Raw genomic sequence first — 20,952 nt, forward strand, 5'->3', positions numbered from 1 at the left:
GACTCAGTCAATGTATTTCTTCTTTTACTGATCCTGATCAGCACAGCCCTAATGACTTATTGAAACGGATTCTTCAATCGATACATTTTTTGTCATTTCGTCTATTCTCGCAGTCACGGAATTCGACAGGAAACGACGGTGGGTGTAACATGGGCGTCGGCGCTCTTTTCAAACCACTTTTCCGCGACGTGACGTCCTCCATAGTATTAGTTGATTTAGATATTTAAATGTCTCATCGACAACACTGCAACATCCAACAGATGCTAATGAAGTCCACTGTTAGTTGGTTTGGTCACCGCCGGTGATGATGTAGCGGACCATCGTCCATTGCTCGTAAAAGATGCAGTGAAATCAGGACGCCTCGTAAAGAAAGGTAACTAAGGAAGGGATCATTTTGCTTCATGGACATGTAAGCAGCTGACCAGCTTGTTTAGTTGGTTATTGTTTAACCCCAGTTGCTACGTTACCACTCTGAAGTAACGCGTAGTTCATGTCAACTAATCATAATGTTAATGTCACTTGCCAGTTGCCACAGAACAGAAGTAGCTAGCCGTAGCTAATGCACTGTAGGGCAGGCTACCACAGCCAAACAAACAACGTCACGTGTTAGTTTTCTACGTACATGGATAAAGTTGGTGTAAGTGATATTTCTTGTTAAAATAAGTGTTAAATATCTATATATTCTTTCTGATAATGGCTAGTAAAGCATTGCGTGTGTGTGTGTGTGTGTGTGTGTGTGTGTGTGTGTGTGTGTGTGTTAAGTAGCAGGTTCTTTCCAGGCTCCAGCTCTTTAGTAAACAATACATCTCAGGTTAGGATGCCAATTTTATCCTATCAGAAGATAAACTCATACAGGATGAATAAGTGACATGAATTGGAAGTGACAAATGTGCAGACGAAACTGAAAATGTACTGTTATCCCTCCTGCATCTGTTCTGTACTAGCCTACTTTAAATACTCCAGTGATGGAGACACGAGACAATGCAATGCAATTGAACAAACACATTGAATTGGTATTACCATCTGCATATAGCTGTTTTAACATTTTCAAAAAAATAACATTGTTTTAACCAAAATAATATACCTTGCACTTACAAAGTTAAAGTACTGATATTCAAATATGGCTGTGAGTTGTTTTTAATGGTTATTATTGTGTATATATGGTGTCAGGTTGTAAGCAATAAGCATCATGGGCACCAACATGGAGAGGAAGTTCCTCAGTCTGAGGAAACGTCTGGATCAGTTTGGCTACAGACAACCACTGGGGATTGAGAGCCTGCCGCTGGTGGACAAACTGTTCAGGTTTCCCATACAATACATTTCAATATTTTTATAATCTTTATAATTCAGTACATGTTCAGTACAATACTGGGAATTGAGAGCCTGCCACTGGTGGCAGGCTCTCAATTCTCAGATTTCTTGACTTGATGGTAATTTAATGGTAGCTATACCACAAAGAATTTGTGTTACAAATAAAACTCCTGTATTCAATATTTCACTTGAGTAAAAATACAAAAGTATTGGCATCAAACTATACAAGTGCCAATGTAATGTTACTTTCCACATCTCATTTGAGTTTTTTTTAATGTCCTGTCTGCATTACAGTGACCTGATCTATACGACAGAGAACTTCCGCAAAGCCAAACTGTCGGCAGGGAAGACGGAGAAGGACAGCCGGAACGTTGATGCCCTGCTGGAGCCATACAAGACGGAGAACGCCAAGCTGGTCAGAGAGAACAATGAGCTCCACCAGGGCCTTCTGAAGCTGATGGAGGAGAAGGAACGGGTCACCAGAGGTACGGGACGGTACAGCGGCCGGTAGGCCTGTCGCAATTGTTTCATACTTAATCACCCCATGGCAATTATTTCACATAATTGCAATTATTTTTTGCTTAAAGGGGCATTCCACTCATTTTCAACATTTTACTACATCATTAATACTATAATATCATTAATGACATAGTAAAATGTTGAAAATGAGTGGAATGCCCCTTTAATCGTTTCCATGTTTATTTATTTTTTTAATTATTATTTCAATTTGTCTCTTTTCAGAGCTCAAGGCCTACGTTCGGAAACTGGACCATGATTCCTCTGACCTCAAGTTTCTAAATAATCAGTATGTGCATAAAGTCCGCTGCCTGGAGAAGGACAGCAAGGTGAAATCTGAACGCATCCAACAGCTCCAGGAGAAGAATATGCAGGCTGTGATAGCAACACCAGGTACTTTATAAGCTTTACATACTATCTTTTTCAGCTTCCTCTCAGCTGTCCCTGCTAAGAAAATGCACAAAGCAAAGACCCAAAGCTCTAGCCTTGGGGGACTCCAGTCCTTGTTTCCAGCATCTCTAAAGAAATGGGTGGCTGTTTGTACTTTCTGCTTGCTTTGACAGGTGGGAAAAAGCACAGCATTGCTTTCAGACGTCAGAGGATGCAGATTGACGGACTTGTACCCCCCTCTGAAAACTCTGCGTACCCCGTGTCGCAGCCTGATGACCCGTACATAGCTGACCTGCTACAGTTGGCCGACGGAAGGTATGCTCTCGTTTTGTGGCTTCTGCCCTTTTATCCTTGAGAGTAGTTGCACACCTACACACGATGGCTGTTTTGGTTTTAAACGTGCATCTTTCTTTTTTTACACTTCACATTACACGATCACCGCTTCACTTCACTGTGAACTTCATTTGTAGGATTCAGGAGCTACAGGACGACGTCATCAAAGTGAAACTAGATGTGGAAAGAGCAGAGGAATGTGTCAAACACTTAAACACTCAGGTAAAGAAACTGGCACACTACTGAGAAGTGAGAACAGTGGTTCCCAACCTTTTGTCCTTGGAGACTTTCCCTCCTGACATCTGACAAAGTTATGACCCCCCCCCCCAAACGTGCACACACACAGGTCCGCATACACTTGTGTTTTTGAGGGGCCCTCCTATATACAGGTTTAATGTTTGTTTTTTGTTCAATGTTTGTTTTAAAAACGCCATTGACAATGAAGGGAAAATTTACGTCATCTTGTCCCTAACACAAACATTAAATGCCATTAACAATAAAGAGAATTTCACCTAATCAACATGAGTTAGACTTTAATATATTACCGCCCCTTACTTCACATGGGTGTGATTTTATTTAGATCACTTAAGCCTATACTAATATGACAAATAGCTGATCTACAACCTTACGGCGTGTTGCATCGGGGCAAATTCGGAGCTTGTAGATCTGTTACTGAAGTTCTTTTTATTTTTTTTACAATGTTAATGCACTCCACAATGATGTTAAATGTGGGAATTAGATTATTTGTTTAAAATATTGGACTATACCATCAAACAGACAAGGCCTCATGTGGAGTTGTGGATCCCAGGTTGAGACACACTGATTTAGAAACGTGTCACATTGATAAATGTATTGTTAAAGATTATGGTGTTTGTTGCATTAGGTGGAGGAACGCGACAAAGAGATTGAGCGCCTCAATCGGGCGCTTGACGGAGGGCGTCCTCATGATGTTATCTCCCTGGAGGCTCAAACCGTCAGCAATGAGAAGCTGATTGCGCACCTCAATCTTCAGGTGAGCAAACCAGTGCCACTTGTACTGACTAGAGAGCCCGACCCATGACAGATCCTGATTTTGGAGGATCACAGATGTTTTGACTGATATTTTGGGGAAAATAAGAAAACAAATATAGCCGATCTATAAGCCCACAACGCTAGTCTAATTGCTGTCTTTCAGAGTTGCGGAGGTCCGTGGAGTAATGCATACCAAACTGGGGGTCCTTGAAATTAAAAGATGTGGACCTCCAAGATTAAAACTGTTGCTTTTGGTTCCACAGATAGAGTACATGCAAGAGGCCAACAGGACACTGGAGAAGCAGGTAGAAGGGCTGCTGCAGAAGAAAAAGGATGCCTCCAGCGAGGTGGCCGATCTGTCGGTGAAGAACCAGGAGCTGTGTGAGGAGCTCACCCACATAGACCACCTGGCCAAGCAGATGGAGATGGACCGCGAGCGGGTGCTGGAGACCGCCGACGTGGAGCTGCTGGAAGCTAGGGTGGGAGATTGAAATTCGTTGGAAATTGTTGGGGGTGGCCACTTAAACCCTATATAGTTCAGTGGTTCTCAAACTTTATTTTTTGTATTATTATTAGTATTTTTATGTTTTTGGACGCGGACAGATGGTTATCTGGAAATATCTGGAGCCAGAGACCCCCATACAAGATTTATACTAGATTTGGGGAAAATAGCCAATGTATATAGGTTTGGAGTGCTTCAACTATAATTCTGATGATATAAACCAATTTTACTTTAAGCACCACTTGTTGACCAGGGTACCCCAGGGGTTTATACTATACCTCCTTTTCCCCTCTACACTATTATCTCTACAGAAATAGCCAATGTGCACGCCATGCAACACATATCTTGCAGTTTATTTATGCCCAGAATAGAATAGTAGCCTTCATTTATGTGGACCACGTTTGTAATGTCTGTAGGGTACATACTAGACATACAATGTTGGAAGACTGAAGTCAGCAGAATGTAAAACTAGTTATAATAATTGACTTGCTTGGTTTTCTCATCAGAAAGAAATTCAGAGGATACGGCAAGCCACTGAGGACTTAGAGGACATTATCACTAAATTACGAAGGGTAGGTGTACCCTCATGGCACATGAGTGAATTTCAGCTAGAGATGTGACATTTTGGAAATTGTCCTGAATTCAGCTTAAGTCAAATCCAAACATTCCCAGGCTGAGGCAGGCCTGTTGTGTCCATGTGAGCCAGTTGTAACTCGTGCATTCTTCTTTCCCTCCTCAGGAGCAGTCTGAGGGGGACTATGAAAAGGACCGTCTCAGGGACCAGCTGGCACAGGTCAAGGAACAGGAGGAGAAAATGGAGGGACTGATGAATTTCCTGGAGGAGGAGAAGAGGAGGCTACAGGACAAAGTGGAGAAAATGACAGCAGCTGGTGAGCAGCACGTTTATTGCACTGCCCCCTGCTGTGGACCTGAGTGGTTGAATGTTAATAACTTGTACTCATTTGAAAATGGCAAGAACACAGCTGTTCACTGGGCCTGGCCATTTTCAATCTATCATCGTATAATTGGTCTTCACTAATGCTCATTTATAAGATGGCACCATTTCTGTCTACTCTCTGTGTGTCAGAGGAGGGCTATGGACAGTTCAGAAACCTGCCTAGTACTTCTCGTGACGTCATTCATGGACAGGTTTGGTTTGGTCATTTCAAACAAGAAGAACTTGACCTGCAGAATTAGAAGCCATTGTTCTCTTAATAATAATTAATAAATTAAAGATAAGGCTGTACGTTGTTTCTGTTAGCTTGGAATCCTCATTGATGATGTCATTAGTAGGCAGGGTTCTGAACTGTCCATACAAATGAGACGCAGATTGTGTACATGGAAATTGTGCCATCTTATAATGAGCTTTAGGAACAATTATTTGAAGATGAGGTTGAAAATGGGTGAAGTGCTCCTTTAATACTTTCACTAATGTACAAGGGGGACAATGTGTCTGGAATTAGGGTCTATAATTCTCAACTGTAATAGTGACCGAAGGTCACAGTTAACTATGGAATTGTGTGTGTGTGTGTGTGTGTGTGTGTGTGTGTGTGTGTGTGTGTGTGTGTGTGTGTGTGTGTGTGTGTGTGTGTGTGTGTGTGTGTGTGTGTGTGTGTGTGTGTGTGTGTGTGTGTGTGTGTGTGTGTGTGTGTGTGTGTGTGTGTGTGTGTTGGTCGGGGTGAGAGAGTCATGTGACATCATCAGGGATGGAGCATGTGACATCACGTGACATGATCAGGGATGGAGATCCCTGATGTCATCAATATTAAGCCTATATATGGAGATCCCTGATGTCATCAATATTGGCCAGCAACTCTGACCTCAAACCTCAAACCCTTAGATCTCCATATATGGAGCTGACTTCCATTTAGACTCTAGACAGGCCTGCAGCACCCCAAAGTTATTGTTGCAGCCGCGCCCAGCAGCCGGAAAAAACTTGAGTTCTTAATAGGCCCGAAAATTAATCTTACCCCCCATGCCAAAGCGTCAGCGCTCGCCCAGCAGTCTGCTTTCACCCAGGCAGATATGTTGATCTGACCCCCCCATTCCAAAGCGCCAGCGCTTGCCCAGCAGTCTGCTGTCACCCAGGCAGATATGTTGATCTGACCCCCCCCCCCCATTCCAAAGCGCCAGCGCTCGCCCAGCAGTCTGCTGTCACCCAGGCGGATGCATGCACGCGACCTCGCCCCACTTCTCGCCCTCAGGCGTCTTACTGGTTAAATTTGATAGTTCAGGTTCATGCTGGATCAGTTGAAATATATCAAATTTTGATGAAACCTTGGTGAATTTGATAAAATACCCCCAGACAGTTTCCATGGTGAATAATACTGGCTGCTTTTCTCCCAGACAGAGAACTGGTCCTGGAGCTAGAAGCCATGCGGGTTAAATATGGCGTGTGTGGGAAAGCGCGCTCCCCGTCCCGCCTGGATGCCTTCGTTCGGAGCCTAGAAGAGGAGAGGGATTACTACCGCCATGAGGCTGACCGCTACAAGAGTGCCAGAGGACCAGGTGGTCTGGATGGCAGCCCCACCCGCAGTCCAACCAGAGGCAGGAGTCCCATGACAAGGGTAAGCAGAAGGGTTTTGGCTGGGCTGCAACAATTCTGAACTAATCCATTTAATTTATTAAAACAATTTATTATGGGGGGGGGTTATATTTTTGGGTTATATTTTTGTTCCTTTCAAAATGTTTAGAAAATTTCAAAAATAGCAGATCTACAAGCTCACAATGCATAGAGGTGTACGACATGGTGTACAAATTGAGGGATTAAGTGCTTAATCATACTAATAGTTTAGTTGATTATAAAAATATATATTTGTAAACAATCACCTTGATTCGGTGATACTATATTAAAAATCACACCCGTGTGAAGTGAGGGGCGCTCTTATCATCGTACATCATTATGATGTCTATTTGCTCAGACACTGACGTACAATTCTCCATTCATTGTCAATGGGAATTTACTGTTTGTGTGGGACGAAAATCTACACTATAGCTGAATATAGGAGGGGCTAGCGCTAGCGTAGTATTTGTAGTATTTCATCTTGGAGTCAAACTTGTTCCTCCCTGGAACAAGTGTGTACGCTAATTTAGTAATTATCAAATGAATTACAGGGAATGAAACCCTGGGCTGATTGTGTAGCTATTAGCTAATAAGTATTGCAGCTACAGCTTATCAAATTGTGAAATTGTCAAAATTGTGGGTGTGTTAGATTTAAGTATGCCCAAAGCCATGACTGTACCAATGTGCAGGCATAAGCAGTAGTCAGACCTAATTCTAACGTACCCATTATTAAAATTTCAAGTGGATAGCAGAGTTCACACCATTATATGTAGCTTGCGAGGTTAGTTCAGGCACTCGAGATGTTACACTCATGCACATTGCTGTGTCATACGTCATACACTGATGTGGCATTCGGCTGACCAATTGGGCGGGTTATTTTTAAGCTCACCTAATTCTGTGTTCCTTCTACATATGCGTTCCTGGTTTGTTATTCACTGTTTGCTCCCACTGCCACTCCAGCATCACCTCTATAGCTCTGCTATTAGTTCTGTTCCCCATTGGGGGTTGATATTGTCTTTGATAGATATTGATATCTATCTCCCTGCTCTTAATGGTTGATGATGGTTGTCTGAGGCTGAGCAGGGAGAAAGAATATAGCAGAGCCTGAATGCCAAGATGAAATATTATATCCACACTTATCGTTCTATAATAAAATATTGGTTCAATCTATTTGTGAGTTATCTCGGGGGTTCTCAACCCGTGGGTTGTGACCCCTCAGGGGGTTGCCAAATTATTCTGGGTGGTCTCCAAATTATTATTTTTTTGCAACTGAATGGCTGGAAAATGGAAATTAAGACTTTACATAGTACACATAGTGTATGCATAAACTTTCCTTAATGATCATATCTGGTTTCAGTATTAATTTATGATATATTTTCTCTATTATTAAGGTTATTTTTGCAGTCAGTTTGTATTGGTGGTGGGGAGGGGGGCGGGGGTGGTGAGACATGGTCAAAGCCCGGGGGTCCCCAGCCAAAAACGTTGAACCCCTGAGTTATCTAACTGAACTTGAACAAAGACAGATATCATTATAGTGCTCAGTGTGAACGTCCCTTAAAAGCTCACAATGTAGTGACATGTTGTCCACATGTAAATATGCTCTATTTTTGCTATCATAATAATTGTATTTTTTTTTATTTGTTATTGCCTATAATGACATGACCAAAATATGGACACCAGGTTGAACACCCGATGTAGTATGAATGGGTTGAAAGTGATCGTATCGTATGTCATTATCAAATGCTGTGACAGTCTTGGTAAGCAATGAAGCATGGCCAATATTGGACTAAACTCTGACGTTAAAAGCCACTGGACATGCATGTAGAAGTATGGAACAGTTGAGGAATGCAGTACATTCAAGATGCTGAACCTGCCGATGAGCAGATGGGTGCCTTCACTGCCTTGCATGGTTTAATCCGCTGTCGGTGTGTGAATGGGTGAATGTAAAGCGCTTTGGAGGAAGACGCTATATAATTTACCAATTTGTTTCCAGGGCGACGTGGTGGAGAAAGAACTGGCTCGCGTGGTGAGGGAACGAGATGAACTGAGAGTCGCTCTGCTGAGCTTTGAGAGACAAATGGAGGACATCCAAACCAACGTGAAGTCCCTCACCGCTGAGAGAGACCAGCTGAGAGCACAGCACACACGCGTATGTCTGACATGTTTACACTTTCCTTACAATGACTTTGTTTACCGTCTGCGTGGATCCATTCAGTTGGGGCCAGGCAATGTATTGATTCCTTCAAAACTGTAAATGTCTGTCATTGAACCATACTATTCTTCAAAGACCAATCGACGACGACTTGCATTTCAGAAAAGACATGCATGCAGGAGAATAAAGAAAGGAACATTTCCCTGTTCAGTGTTCAATTTGTCATGTTATGACAAATTTACATGACAAATCAACATGGGAGATGTGCTTTCCTTTCCTTCAGTGTAAATCTACTCTCAGCCCCTTTGTCGCTTGTTAGTCACAAGGTGTGTGTGTTCGTTCAGATGCAAGATGAGCTGACCCAGGCCCGTAGCTCTGCAGAGGATGATGACGTGGTGAGGTTGAAGGAAGAGAGGGAACAGGCAGCCAGGGAGCTGCAGCAGGTGACCTCGGAGAGGAACGCACTCAGGGAACACTTAAAGGTCTCTATAGATATCTCCGTAGTATCTCTCTCTCACCTCCACCCAGGCTAAGCCTTTCCATCCATTCCATTTCTACTGCGATTATGACCAGCTCTGTGGTTGGCCACGGTGTAGTCGATTAAACCGGGGGTTCACAAATATAGTTTCAAGGAATCCCAGTTGGCGTGCATTAGGGTCTGAGACTGTACAAATGTACTCTGTCACTAATCTTTATCAGTGGATTGTTAATATTTTAGACTGCGTTGTTACATTATATCAATTCCACACTGCAGTATCTTTTAGTTTTCCATCAGTCTTTCTGTATATTAATGTAGGGTACTACATGTTTTGCTTTTTAAGGACTCCATTGAAGGAAATGCTGAAAGCAAAGAAGTGGAAGAAACGGTCAGATCACTGTCTGAAGACATAAAGAAGGTTGGTGAAGTTGAATGATTATGATTTCAGACCACCTACTACTTTTTATTCCGTTACTCTACTATAATCTGTTTCATCACTTCATTCAAGTTCACAGTTTTAGAGCGTTTAGTTTGGGGGCAAAGTTGTTTAGTGTAGACAAGAGCCCTGGGGGGGTTCAGGACAACTAAGTGCATAGGCGTAATGGTTAAATATTTCTAATAACAACATAGTTTTACTAGACTTGCATTTTTTTGTTCTTCATCAAGGCCAACGAGATTATTAAGAAGCTTCTGGGGGAGAATAAAGAATTGGCCCGCAAAAACAAGTTGAAAAACGCGGTCAGTGTGTCACAAGAGAAGGTGCTCCATGAGACTGAGGAGACGCTGAAGGCGGAGATGGAGGAGATGGCCCAGCAGAGGGCAGAGGCCAACGCTCTGAGGTCTGTATTCAGAGGAACGGCTTTGTTTGACTGATCACCCCGTAGCTAATAACGATGATTTGATTGGCTGAGCAAAGTACATATTGAGGATAAAAAGTGAGGGCAGAAAAGTGAAGACATCAAAAGTGATTGGCCGGAATGACATTTGAGATGATTTGATTGGCTGAGTACGGAATGTGATGTATGATGATAAGAGCGTGAAAGTGGAAAAGAAAAGCAGGGCACTTGAGTCTCAACTTCGTTCACAGATGGCCCATCACTCTTTTCCCTATGTCCAGCCTTAAAGACGACGACAAAACAACGAATCATTTCTGTCGGGCAGAAACCTTGTATCTCCATATTTTAACTTTCCAATGCCCTACCACTTAGTGTCGTGCAAAAGTAGTGAAAATAGCCTATCTCCAAGCGCACACGTTGTGAGCTTGTACCTCTGCATTAAAATAGATACATAAAAAAAAAAAATTCAACCATTGTTTGTTTAATAATGGTATTCACAAGAGATTGAGACTAAATAGCTTAAACCGATCCATTAGAACACAGGTTCTGACATCAACTGAAAAGTAATGGTGTTGGACATAAGGACATACAGGGTTTCCACCCGACAGCACCATTGGGTGGAGACGTCGGCTGCCAACGTTTCATGCGTGCTAATGATGATGGTGTGGTGTGTTTTCAGGCTGCTCCAGGAGCAGATGGAGCGCTCCCTGTGTGACACCCAACACAGGCTGTCTGTGAAGAGCAGTGAGCTGCAGGCAGCCTGCCAGCAGATCCACAAACTGGAAGAGAGAATAGGTGAGAGGGTTTACACACTTTTACTCACAAAGAATATTTGAGCACTGTGCTTGCGTGTATTTTCTGGAATAGGTCAACTTATGCAAACTAGACCTGTACGTGCCTGTCAGCTACCGGCCTACTTGGAAACAATGCAACTTGGGAACCTAATACTACCCGTTGTCAACTTGCCATAGAACTCATTTTAACTGTCTGTCTGTGTCCCACATGGAGATCTCTATTTGTCTGTCTGCCTGTGTGTGAAGAGTGCATACTGACTGTGAAAAGTGGACTGGTTAAGTAATCAATTGGCAGGTGTGGGGTTGCCATGGCAATCAATTGGCTGAGGCAGAGGCTGGAAATTGCACAGGTGATGGGACTTAGGCTGATTAGGCCCACTGGCAGAGCCTGACCAGAGCCTTTTGTGGTGGTTCGACAAAAGGACCGACTCGATACCGGGCACAGCACTCCCTGCGGGGGTGTGGAACGCGTGCTTCGAATTTGAAGTCGGTGGGGCAAACAATTCTCGAGTTGCGTGCATTACAACCGTACACACACACACACGCATGCAGACACGCACACAGAGACGTGGCGCATTTATAGTGAGTGCATGTGTTTGGTCCGACGAGTCATTGGTCCGAAACACGACAACCCACCTCAAACCCTAACCTAACCATAACCGCAAGCACGGGAGCAGGCGCTAGTCCGAGGTGCGGACGCATGTCGAACCAATGCGGACCATAGTATTCCTCCCATTTATAGTAGGATACATTATGAGTTAAATCACTTAAGTCTCATTTAAAAAAGAGTGGAAAATAGCTCATTCTTAATTACAATGCAATGCAATGATATTGAAAAACACTTTGTAATTTGTACTTTTGAATACTTTAAAACAAGTACTTCAACTGAAGTACAAATTTGACAGAGCAACATTCACTTTTATCAGAATAATATTTGATTTGGAGTATCTGTTCTTTTGACTCAAGCACTGGGGTTGAGTGCTTTCACCCACCACTGCCAGTGGTGGACAATTAGTTTAACTGTTGCACCCCTATTTGTGCTGCGTCCGCCAGGCGAGCTGAGTATCCAGGGCTCTGAGCACAGGGAGAAGGTGTCCAGCATGCAGAGGTCTATCGTGGCCCTGGACAAGGAGAAAGACACCTTGCAGGACGAGGTGGACCACAAGACAGAAAGGCTGGCGGAGCTCCAGCAGGAACTGAACAAGAAGGTAACAGTCGCATGCAGCCCACCTCAATGACGGCCTCAACAGGTCCTCTGTGATCACAGGCTACGGCAGTGTACTTAACATTAACATTCCCACCAAAATGCCTAGAATATTTTTACTTTACTAAGTAAATGTTGTCTCTGTATAACCTTTTACAGTATGTCCAGAACCGTTACTTTTTTCTTTTTAGATTGTTGCACTGTCTTACAGTTTTTTGTTTTTTTTTTCCTCTAGGAAAAGACCATCGAAGACGTCCGAATCACTGTCACAAACTTGGATAACTCTTTAGAGTAAGTATGTGTGGCTTTTGGGTGTGCATGAGAAATGTCTATAAAAGAGAATTATTCATTGTAGATTAGAGTAAAGTAAAAAGTCATGTTTACAAATTGGCTTGTCCAAAGAAAATAAACTAATCACCCCAATGACCAAGTTATAGTTGTAGTTATTGTAAGAAGAACATAATAGTAGTGATGAAAATACACACAACAATGATATTGTAGTAATAACAACATTTATGATAAATGGGGGAGTGGGGGCGGTCTGCATTGTGATTACAAACCAAACCTGTTCATAACACTGAGAGCAGCCTTCTTTGTGTCGATGAAACAACACCGACTTCATTGACAATTTTTACTCCAGTGATGTTAAATCTGTAAAATGTGGAAAATAAAAACCTTACTTTTTAGCTACTACCCTCGGTGACTGTGGTGTTGTCATCCTGTTTCACTGTGTTTTAGGGCAAAATAGTGATCTTAAATTCAGAACACATGGATTGGTTGATACATATGGTCACACAAGACCTATAAAAAATGTTGGTTTGCTTGTGACAATGTTGTGTGCTAACCTGGCAGTCAGCTGAAGGGGACTCTGAGCAGCCGTGACAGGGAGGTTGGCAGTCTGAGGCGACAGCTGGACACAGCTCAGGAGGAGCTGGCCCGTCTCACCAGAGACAGAGACGTTGCACGCACAGAGAACAGGCGGCTGCAAGATGACCTGGCTACCATGACCAGAGAAAACCAAGTATGTAGAGTAGGCCTACAGGAGATGTGACTAATAACTTTTAACACATTTGACACCTTCAGCTTATATGCATGACAACACCAGTGCAAAAATAGTGAAAATAGACTATCTCAGCTATTTTCACTATTTGAGGGGTGCAACAACTCCTATAGACAGCTATGTGTGTCCCTGGCTGGCTGGCTGTGTCCCTGGGTCTGAGCACGGAAATGGCTTATTTTCACCAGTAAACGTTTTGGACGCGGGGCGGCTTGCCGGAACCGGGCTGGCACCCTGAACCTGACCTGTGGGTCTGGAAGTTCTGGGGACCCCCACACGGAGTTGCACCACTCAGTTCACACTGATGTGATTTTTTTTACTTACTTTAGGAAGATTTTTGCCTATAAAAAATTAGTTTGACTGTTGCACCCTACTTTACTGTTGATGGTGGGTTAAACGTGGCTATAAAGTCGCCGTGTTGTGCACTGCGTTCCAGGCCGTACACGCAGAGATGGACGAGGCCTTGCATGAGAAGGATGAGCTGAAGGCGAGGGTTCATTCCTACATCATTGAAGTGGCCCGAATAGAGAAGCTGATGGCTGTCAAGGTAAGGCAATATTCAACCATTACACGTTTAACTTTTGGAATCTGTCAATTTCCTCCTCGACAGATTTTGGCCATAAAGCGTTCCTATCTGATAATTATGCATCATTATTACACATCTGGAATCACTTTCAGCAAATTGAATCTTACCAATGTCGGTTGCCCTAAATTGAACATACTAATTGCAGTTAAAGGACAACTTTAGTTTTTTCAACCAAGGTTCATGTTTTAGGTTATTAGAGAATGTTTTTTCATTTGCTGCTTTCTGTATAGCATGGGGCTATATGTAATGTATTGTTTTACAAAATTTCATAACGATTTATTTTATTTTATTTACTATAGTCCTAGACCCCATAAAGATTACATCTGGCCACAAAAGATCACAGGATACTGTAATATAATATGAAGGGGAGGTGACAAACTGTCATATTGAGCCTACAACACAGTATTGCAGCCCCCTATAGTACCCCCTTCACATTCAGTAGATAAAGTGATCTTTTGTGGCCAGATGTAATTTTCTGGGGTCTAGTAGGACTATAGTAAATAATAAAAAAATAAATCGCTATGAAATTTATTTGTAAAAATGCCCCATTACATGTTCGAATGCCCCCGCCCCCCCTGTAAAAAGAATAGCTAAAATCGCTAAAACAAAAGAAAGCGGCAAATTAAAAAAATAATAACATTCATTTCTTTCTCTAATAACAACCTAAAACATGAACCTAAAAACCTAAAGTTGTCCTTTAAAGATGCTTTTGGGTTGCATTGCTTATTGTTTTCCTTCTTTAAAAAAAAGCTCTATTTTCCGATAGCAATCACTTCTATATACAGTATTGGTGTTTGTTCAGTAACACAGGTCTCTCCATCTCTCCAGCTCTTTAATATAGAGAGACCCACAACATTTATCAGCCTTAATTGTCTACTAGTGTTCCAGTTCCAGTGCTGTTTTTTAGTTTTTTGTTTCATCAATTCCAATTTCACTTGTTTATCCTGTATGATCTCTCCTGATTAGATAGAATTTGATCATGGGTGGTCTCCAGAAAAAGTAGTTTACATGGCATCACCACCACTTTATCCATTTATATGTTCAAAATTAGCAGATCTACAAGCTCTCACTTTGTTACGTACTGTAAGCTTGCATAGCTGCAATATTTTCTGGGGGTCCCTGGAACAGAATATTTTAAAATGGGGGTCCATGGCCATATCAATATCAATTTGGGGGTCCTTGGCATGATAAAAGCACTGGACTAACAGCAACAGTATCTTTATACCACAGGAGCAGGAGAACAGGGACATGCTGGAGCGTTTCCGCCTGGCCCACTCTGAGGTGGAGGAGCGCGATCAGCAGCTCCATCAGGCAGAGGGCCTCAACAACTCCATCCGCCTGGAGCTGTTGTCCTCAGACACGGAGCGCAGGCGGCTCCGCGAGGCCACCAGCAACCAGGAGAGAGAGCTCCAGCAGGTGAGATTGATGGACCAGGAACGATGCAAGTCAGGAAAGTGGGATGCATGGATGCATGGATTCATTGGTTATATAGCAGATATAAATTGCTCATGTTGCATACAGATGTTGCTTCTGACATTTACAGTAAACGATTTCCAGTTGTATGTAATGTTTAAACAAACTGAGGTGAAGAAAATTCCAGCACTCATTGTAGGCCGAAACGCGTACGCTCACACTCACATAAAATCATGGAAAAGGACATACAATGAGTGCTGGCATTTTCTTCACCTCAATTTATATCTTCGAGCCTTGCACCTAGATTAAGGATTTTGTTTTAACCTGGAGTGCTGCGGGTTGTCTGCTACGGCAGTACTTTTTCCTCATGTTTAAACAAACTGAATAGAAATGGGCCTGCATTAACTGGATAATTGACACCATTTTCTAAAGCCATTTCCCATTTTTAATCATTGTGTGCCCACACAACACTTAACATTTAGTTATTTTCATCACTGTGAAATGAGAACAATATTATGCTGGAGTGCATTCAAATGAACTCAGGCATCATTTGCATGAGTTCATTATATAAAGTGAGATCAATCTGGAAAGATATACTGTTATGGAAATAATATATTGTTGGCCATTCGGAAGATGAAGTCCAAGTTTATTTGGAAGAGCAACAAGCATATCCACTGACAGTGCCTCAGACTTGCATGTCCTCTCACTTAGTGCATCTCCTCCGAAAGATCCCCCACCTCTCTCTGTCAGGCATTCCTAAATTATTTCGTGTCTTACCCCCTGGCCAGCCAGAGGGTTTCAGATGTGTCCTTGCATGTCCTCTCACTTGGTGCATCTCCTCCGAAAGATCCCCCACCTCTCTCTGTCAGGCATTCCTAATTTCTTTCATGTCTTACCCCCTGGCCAGTCAGAGGGTATCAGATGGGGTGTGGTCCCCTATCTCCTTATCAAAGGTACAGACCCATTTGGCTACCAACAGCAGAGGGTGTGGACTAATGGAATCTTATTATACATATAATCATGAAATGATAGATCCAAATTTGACCGTCCAATACTGCCATAACAATACCCGCACATTGCCACTATTGTGGTATTTTAATGAGCATTACATGGGGAGGCTTTTGCGGGTTGTCTTGAAGAAAGAGAGTTTAACAGTGCATCAAACAGAAAGTCACTAAAGCGGGTCTGGTGCATCACAGCAGCTGGATTCATTAGCTTTTTTATTAACAAGGCGTTAAGTAAACAAGTGACTAACATTTAAATGTCAAGTGCATCTTCATCAGAGTCATGACTGTTGAAGAAGGACTTAGCTTTGAAACGTTAATAACTTGTTGTTGTACTTAGCAGCACAGTGTAAATAAAAAGCCATTTAATCGTCAAAGATGTTCCAGTGCTTCATTCCTTTTTGTTGTTGCTCAGGCTAGGGGCACTTGGACACGAAGATGGCTGAGCTGAGGCTTGAACCGAAAGTGTTTCAAAAACACTGGACAAATTAGACTAGTGTTGTTTTTCTTTCTCTTTTTTTCTTTTTGACAGCATACAGTACAGTACATCTTAATCTGGGTATCGTCTGACCCAATATTGGGTCAGCTTGTAATGTGTCACAAAGAAAGAAACACGAGACCACAAGAGACCACAATAATAAAATGCATTTTTTGGCAAGATACAACAGCATGTCTATTGTCTGTGGAATCAGGGTCCAGAGTCAGACTGCTGTAGAATAAAGATATGCTGGGTGTAAAGTTAAACGCCCTACCTAGGGCTAAATCACAGTTCCAGAAGACATGCATTATAATGCCTACTTCCTTACGACACTTGAAGCAAAGTTCTGAGGAGTCGGGAAACATGCCCTTTTGGTTCCAATCCAATATTTTTTAATTGGACGGGAAGTGGTGAGTAGATTGTGTTTGGGAATCTTTAAGTGTTTCTTCACATCCTTCCAAACCATGAGTGTATTGTAGGGAACATTTGTGGCAGTGGTGGCCGAACGGATAGCGGCGCGGTCTTGATACCGGAAGGTTCCTAGTTCGAATCAGCCGTCCGACACGTTAAAATTACCACCGCTGAAGTGCCCTTGAACAAGGCATTGAACCACTACGATGAAATGTGTTCTATGAGCAGGGCCTGGCTGGAAACAAGTTCTTGAGCTTAGCCCAGATACCCTGGGTAAATATAGATTTCATTTCATTTCATTTCATTTCAACATACCGGTAGTAGTCAGCAAGGACGTATATACTATCTAGACTAGCGTTGTTAAAATGTGATTATTTATTTTTTTGGTTGATTAGACAAATCCCATTTTTGCTGTTGGTGCTTTTATAATGGCATACAGATTATACAGTACACTGTGACTAGGGCTGCAACTATCCATTATTCTATCGATTACTTTTTTCATTATGGTAAGCAAAGGATTTAATAAATGGCACATCTACAAGCTCACGGGCCCTTAATATTGATCAATTATGAATCGATTCTTTCATTAAATGATCAATAATTGATATATTCTTTATAGCGCTAGGTATACTCTTGGTTGCTTGTTTTTGCAGAAAATGCACTAAAGACTTCTGGTGATTAGTAGTTTTTGTTCCCTACCTATGTTGAATACACTTATTGTAAGTCGCTTTGGATAAAAGCGTCTGCTAAATGACTGTAATGTAATGTAATGTAGTCAAAACGATGCATGCACCCTTAACGTGACTAATTGGCTCTTCCCCCTGTGTTCCTCTGCAGCACATCCAGGCTCTGCAGGCGTATGAGGCCCAGGTGTCGTCTCTGGTTCGCGCAAGGTCCCGCCTGGAGGAGGAGGCGCAGGCGGCCAGGAGGGCTGAGGCGTCCGCCCTGGCTGACCTGGCTTCAGTCAGGGAGCTCTGTGTCAAACTGGACTCGGGCAAGGAGCTCACAGTCCGCCAGCTCACCTCCAAGAGCATGGAGCTAGAGAGGGTACGACCAGCGCTGGCATAACACACACACTCTTAAGCACTTTTACTTGAATGCCCCGAAAATAGCCTATTGACAAGCTCACAACGATGTGAGCTTGGGGAGCTGTGGTGAGTATACACTAACACACAATGTCGTGTTTGATTTCGGGGACCACCAAATGGACCCTTAGTATGGGTCTGTAACTCTGACTGTACAAATGGAGCCTTACACGTCCATTTGGTTCCATCTTCTACACTCTTAGAGTTAAAGGGAAACTTCACCCTTTTTGCAAAAACATATATGTTAATGACGTTTACAAGATTTAAAACACTTTCCTGGGTGTGTAATATGTGGTAATATGTGGTTTTAGATTTTAGCAGTGTCTCTGATGTCATGGACACTGGGCTCACTTACTTCCTGGACTACATGTCATCTCAGTAAGACAGCCCTCCCCCTATCCACAAGGAGGAGTAGTGCACCAAAGCATTATAGGAATTGTAGTCCAGGAAGGAAGTGAGCTCAGGAAAGTGTTCTAAATCTTCTAAACGTCATTAACATACAGGTATATTGTTTTGCAAAAAGGGTGAAGTTTCCCTTAAGTACAGTTTAAATTGGCATTATGTTATAGTTTCGTTAAGTGATCCTCAAATCTTTTGAATTTCAGGGATCCTCCGTTTGATATGCATTAGGTCAAGGATTGAAACAGTTCTTTGCTCTGGGACCCCAATCTATACTGCAAAATCTTCATTGTTCATTTAAGGGTCCATTTGGATCCCTCGTGGTCCTTACATCCTACGTTGAGTGTGTGTGTGTGTGTGTGTGTGTGTGTGTGTGTGTGTGTGTGTGTGTGTGTGTGTGTGTGTGTGTGTGTGTGTGTGTGTGTGTGTGTGTGTGTGTGTGTGTGTGTGTGTGTGTGTGTGTGTGTGTGTGTGTGTGTGTGTGTGTGTGTGTGTGTGTGTGTGTGTGTGTGTGTGTGTGTGTGTGTGTGTTGCCCTGGCAGTTGTCGGGAGAACTGGATGACGTTCGCTCTGAGGCAGATCTACTCAAAAAACAACTGGCCAGTGAGAGAGTGACTGTCCGCAACCTGGAGGCTCTCCTCTCGACCAACAGGCAGAAGGAGTTCCAAACCCACCTGAGTTCCAGCGAGAGAGAGTCAGAGCTCAAGATCCTCCGTGACAGACTCGTCCTGGCTGACAGCAAAACGTAAAGACTCATAACACGGTTACAAATAAAGCTGGGCAATATATCAATATTATATAATAATATTATATCCACATCATGACGTGAGACTAGATATCTCCTGGAATTTTGGATATTATGCTATTCCATAAGTGTCGTCTTTACCTGGTTTTAATTACTTACTTACTGTGTGTCTGTCTGTCTGTCTGTCTCTGTCTCTCTGTCTCTCTCTCAAGCGGGAGTCATGCCAAGGAGGTGTCTCAGCTCCGAGGGAAAGTCTCTCAGCTCCAGACAGAGATGGACATTCTGAAGAGACAGTTGACCACTGAACGCTTTGAGCGGTGAGCTTAGAGAGACAATTATCTTTACATCACTTTCTGTACTTACTTCAAAACTGTAATCGAGCATTCCCCAATAGCTATTAGAGCTAAGTGCTTTTTAAATAATTCATATAATTTTGTTAGTGCTGGGTGATGTAAGCAACACAGCCGCAGCTATTGGGAGTGTTAGATTTAGGTGTGCCATTGTACAAGCATTGACATAAAAAAAGTATTGTCATTTGTCAATTATTCATTCAATGTCTATTGTCGCTCGCTAACATTTAAATTAGTTGAGTTCCAAAAGATCAGTAGTGATTCAAACCCAGTTTGAATTTAGCCTAGAGGAGCTCCGTGTTTGACTGACAGTTTAAAAGTCTTCTGTTTGGCGAAATGCTTTCACAGTTCCATAAGACATTTAAATGAGCTATAATGTTTTTGTTATTTAAATCAGCATAAAAAATGCTTTATATTCCCACAGCAATCATTGTTATATTCATAGTGTTTGTGTTCAGTATTAATCAGTAACAAGGGGTCTCCTGTCTCTTCAGTAAACTCGGGAGTCGGGATACCAATTTCACCCAATCAAGAAGACAAATAATACATTTTCTGACACCCTAAAGTATCCATAGGGGTACTAGTACCTCCATTTGTATAACACTGTTAGAATGTGTTAATGGAACAACACAGTAAAACTGTTTCTCTGTATCCAGCGAGAGGGCCATTCAGGAGATGCGTAAACAGGGAGTGTCTTTCTCCTCCCTGCGAAGCTCTTCGCCTCTCAGCGTCTCTCTCAGTCCCCGGCCAATATCCCAAGAACCCTCCATCCTCCGCACTCCTGACCGCTCCCTCGACAAATCCACAGAGAAGTAAGTCTGCCTCCACATACTCCAATGCGGGAATACGCAGCGAAATGCTGTTATTTTGATTTCTAAAAAAAAGGACAGCATTTCAGCCCAAGTATTTTGCTACCACTTAAACTCATGGCACTTTTTCTTCTTTCTCTCCCCAGAAACGTGAGCTTTAAAGAGTAGAGAGTCACAGAACAGGGAGGGAATGGAGCAGGTAGTCTTTCTTCATGTGTGGAGATGAGCGCTCTAGGCCTGCATGTGTCTTTAACACCTACACTAACAGCTGGAGCTATCCATCCACAGTGTGCTCTTCAATGTCACAATACCTGCTCATTTTCAAAACTTTCAGCGGATTAAGTGACAATATGTTGTTCATTTGTTTATACCAATTGTTGTTCGTTTTTAAGTTCTATTACAGTTGTTTATACCCATTTTTAAATGTTTAAATTATTAAAAATAAGGAACTTAATCCATATGCAGCATTGTTTGGAGTGGGGCTAGTGCTTTGTTAGAAAGGGAGGAATGGAAACAGAGGTGATC

At 42.5% G+C, this 20,952-nt stretch overlaps 1 protein-coding gene and 1 long non-coding RNA gene across 7 annotated transcripts in view; one reads left to right on the forward strand and one right to left on the reverse strand.

Moving 5' to 3' along the window:
* LOC306926945 overlaps positions 1-20,952 on the reverse strand; it is a 251,928-nt gene that overhangs the window by 82,474 nt on the left and 148,502 nt on the right. The gene's annotated exons all lie outside the window — the stretch shown is intronic.
* cep135 (centrosomal protein 135) lies at positions 82-20,881 on the forward strand. Of its 6 annotated transcripts, none has more exons than XM_079506376.1 (28): positions 82-373; positions 527-637; positions 763-811; positions 1,171-1,302; positions 1,606-1,796; positions 2,053-2,220; positions 2,391-2,532; positions 2,688-2,772; positions 3,434-3,562; positions 3,825-4,040; positions 4,570-4,635; positions 4,803-4,953; positions 6,410-6,630; positions 8,620-8,775; positions 9,123-9,260; positions 9,600-9,674; positions 9,923-10,095; positions 10,772-10,887; positions 11,940-12,094; positions 12,326-12,381; positions 12,943-13,111; positions 13,584-13,694; positions 14,964-15,149; positions 17,877-18,086; positions 19,066-19,268; positions 19,481-19,585; positions 20,275-20,430; positions 20,574-20,881. In XM_079506376.1, exons 4-28 carry the CDS (start codon positions 1,190-1,192, stop codon positions 20,593-20,595), a joined length of 3,513 nt encoding a protein of 1,170 aa, XP_079362502.1. In that variant the 5' UTR covers positions 82-373; positions 527-637; positions 763-811; positions 1,171-1,189; the 3' UTR covers positions 20,596-20,881. The 6 variants fall into 6 exon arrangements, with proteins under 6 accessions (XP_079362502.1, XP_079362501.1, XP_079362504.1 ...); XM_079506375.1 differs by having other exon boundaries at positions 766-811; XM_079506378.1 differs by lacking the exon at positions 763-811.

The sequence above is a fragment of the Electrona antarctica genome, assembly GCF_951216825.1.
Source record: "Electrona antarctica genome assembly, chromosome: 7".
Taxonomy (NCBI): domain Eukaryota; kingdom Metazoa; phylum Chordata; class Actinopteri; order Myctophiformes; family Myctophidae; genus Electrona; species Electrona antarctica.

Bases quoted from the DNA above. Each gene is read 5' to 3' on its own strand.
- cep135 (XM_079506376.1), top strand. From the start codon at position 1,190: ATGGGCACCAACATGGAGAGGAAGTTCCTCAGTCTGAGGAAACGTCTG. The intron at 12,382-12,942 runs GTAAGTATGTGT...CTAACCTGGCAG, and splicing joins AACTTGGATAACTCTTTAGA to TCAGCTGAAGGGGACTCTGA. The intron at 18,087-19,065 runs GTACGACCAGCG...TTGCCCTGGCAG, and splicing joins AGAGCATGGAGCTAGAGAGG to TTGTCGGGAGAACTGGATGA.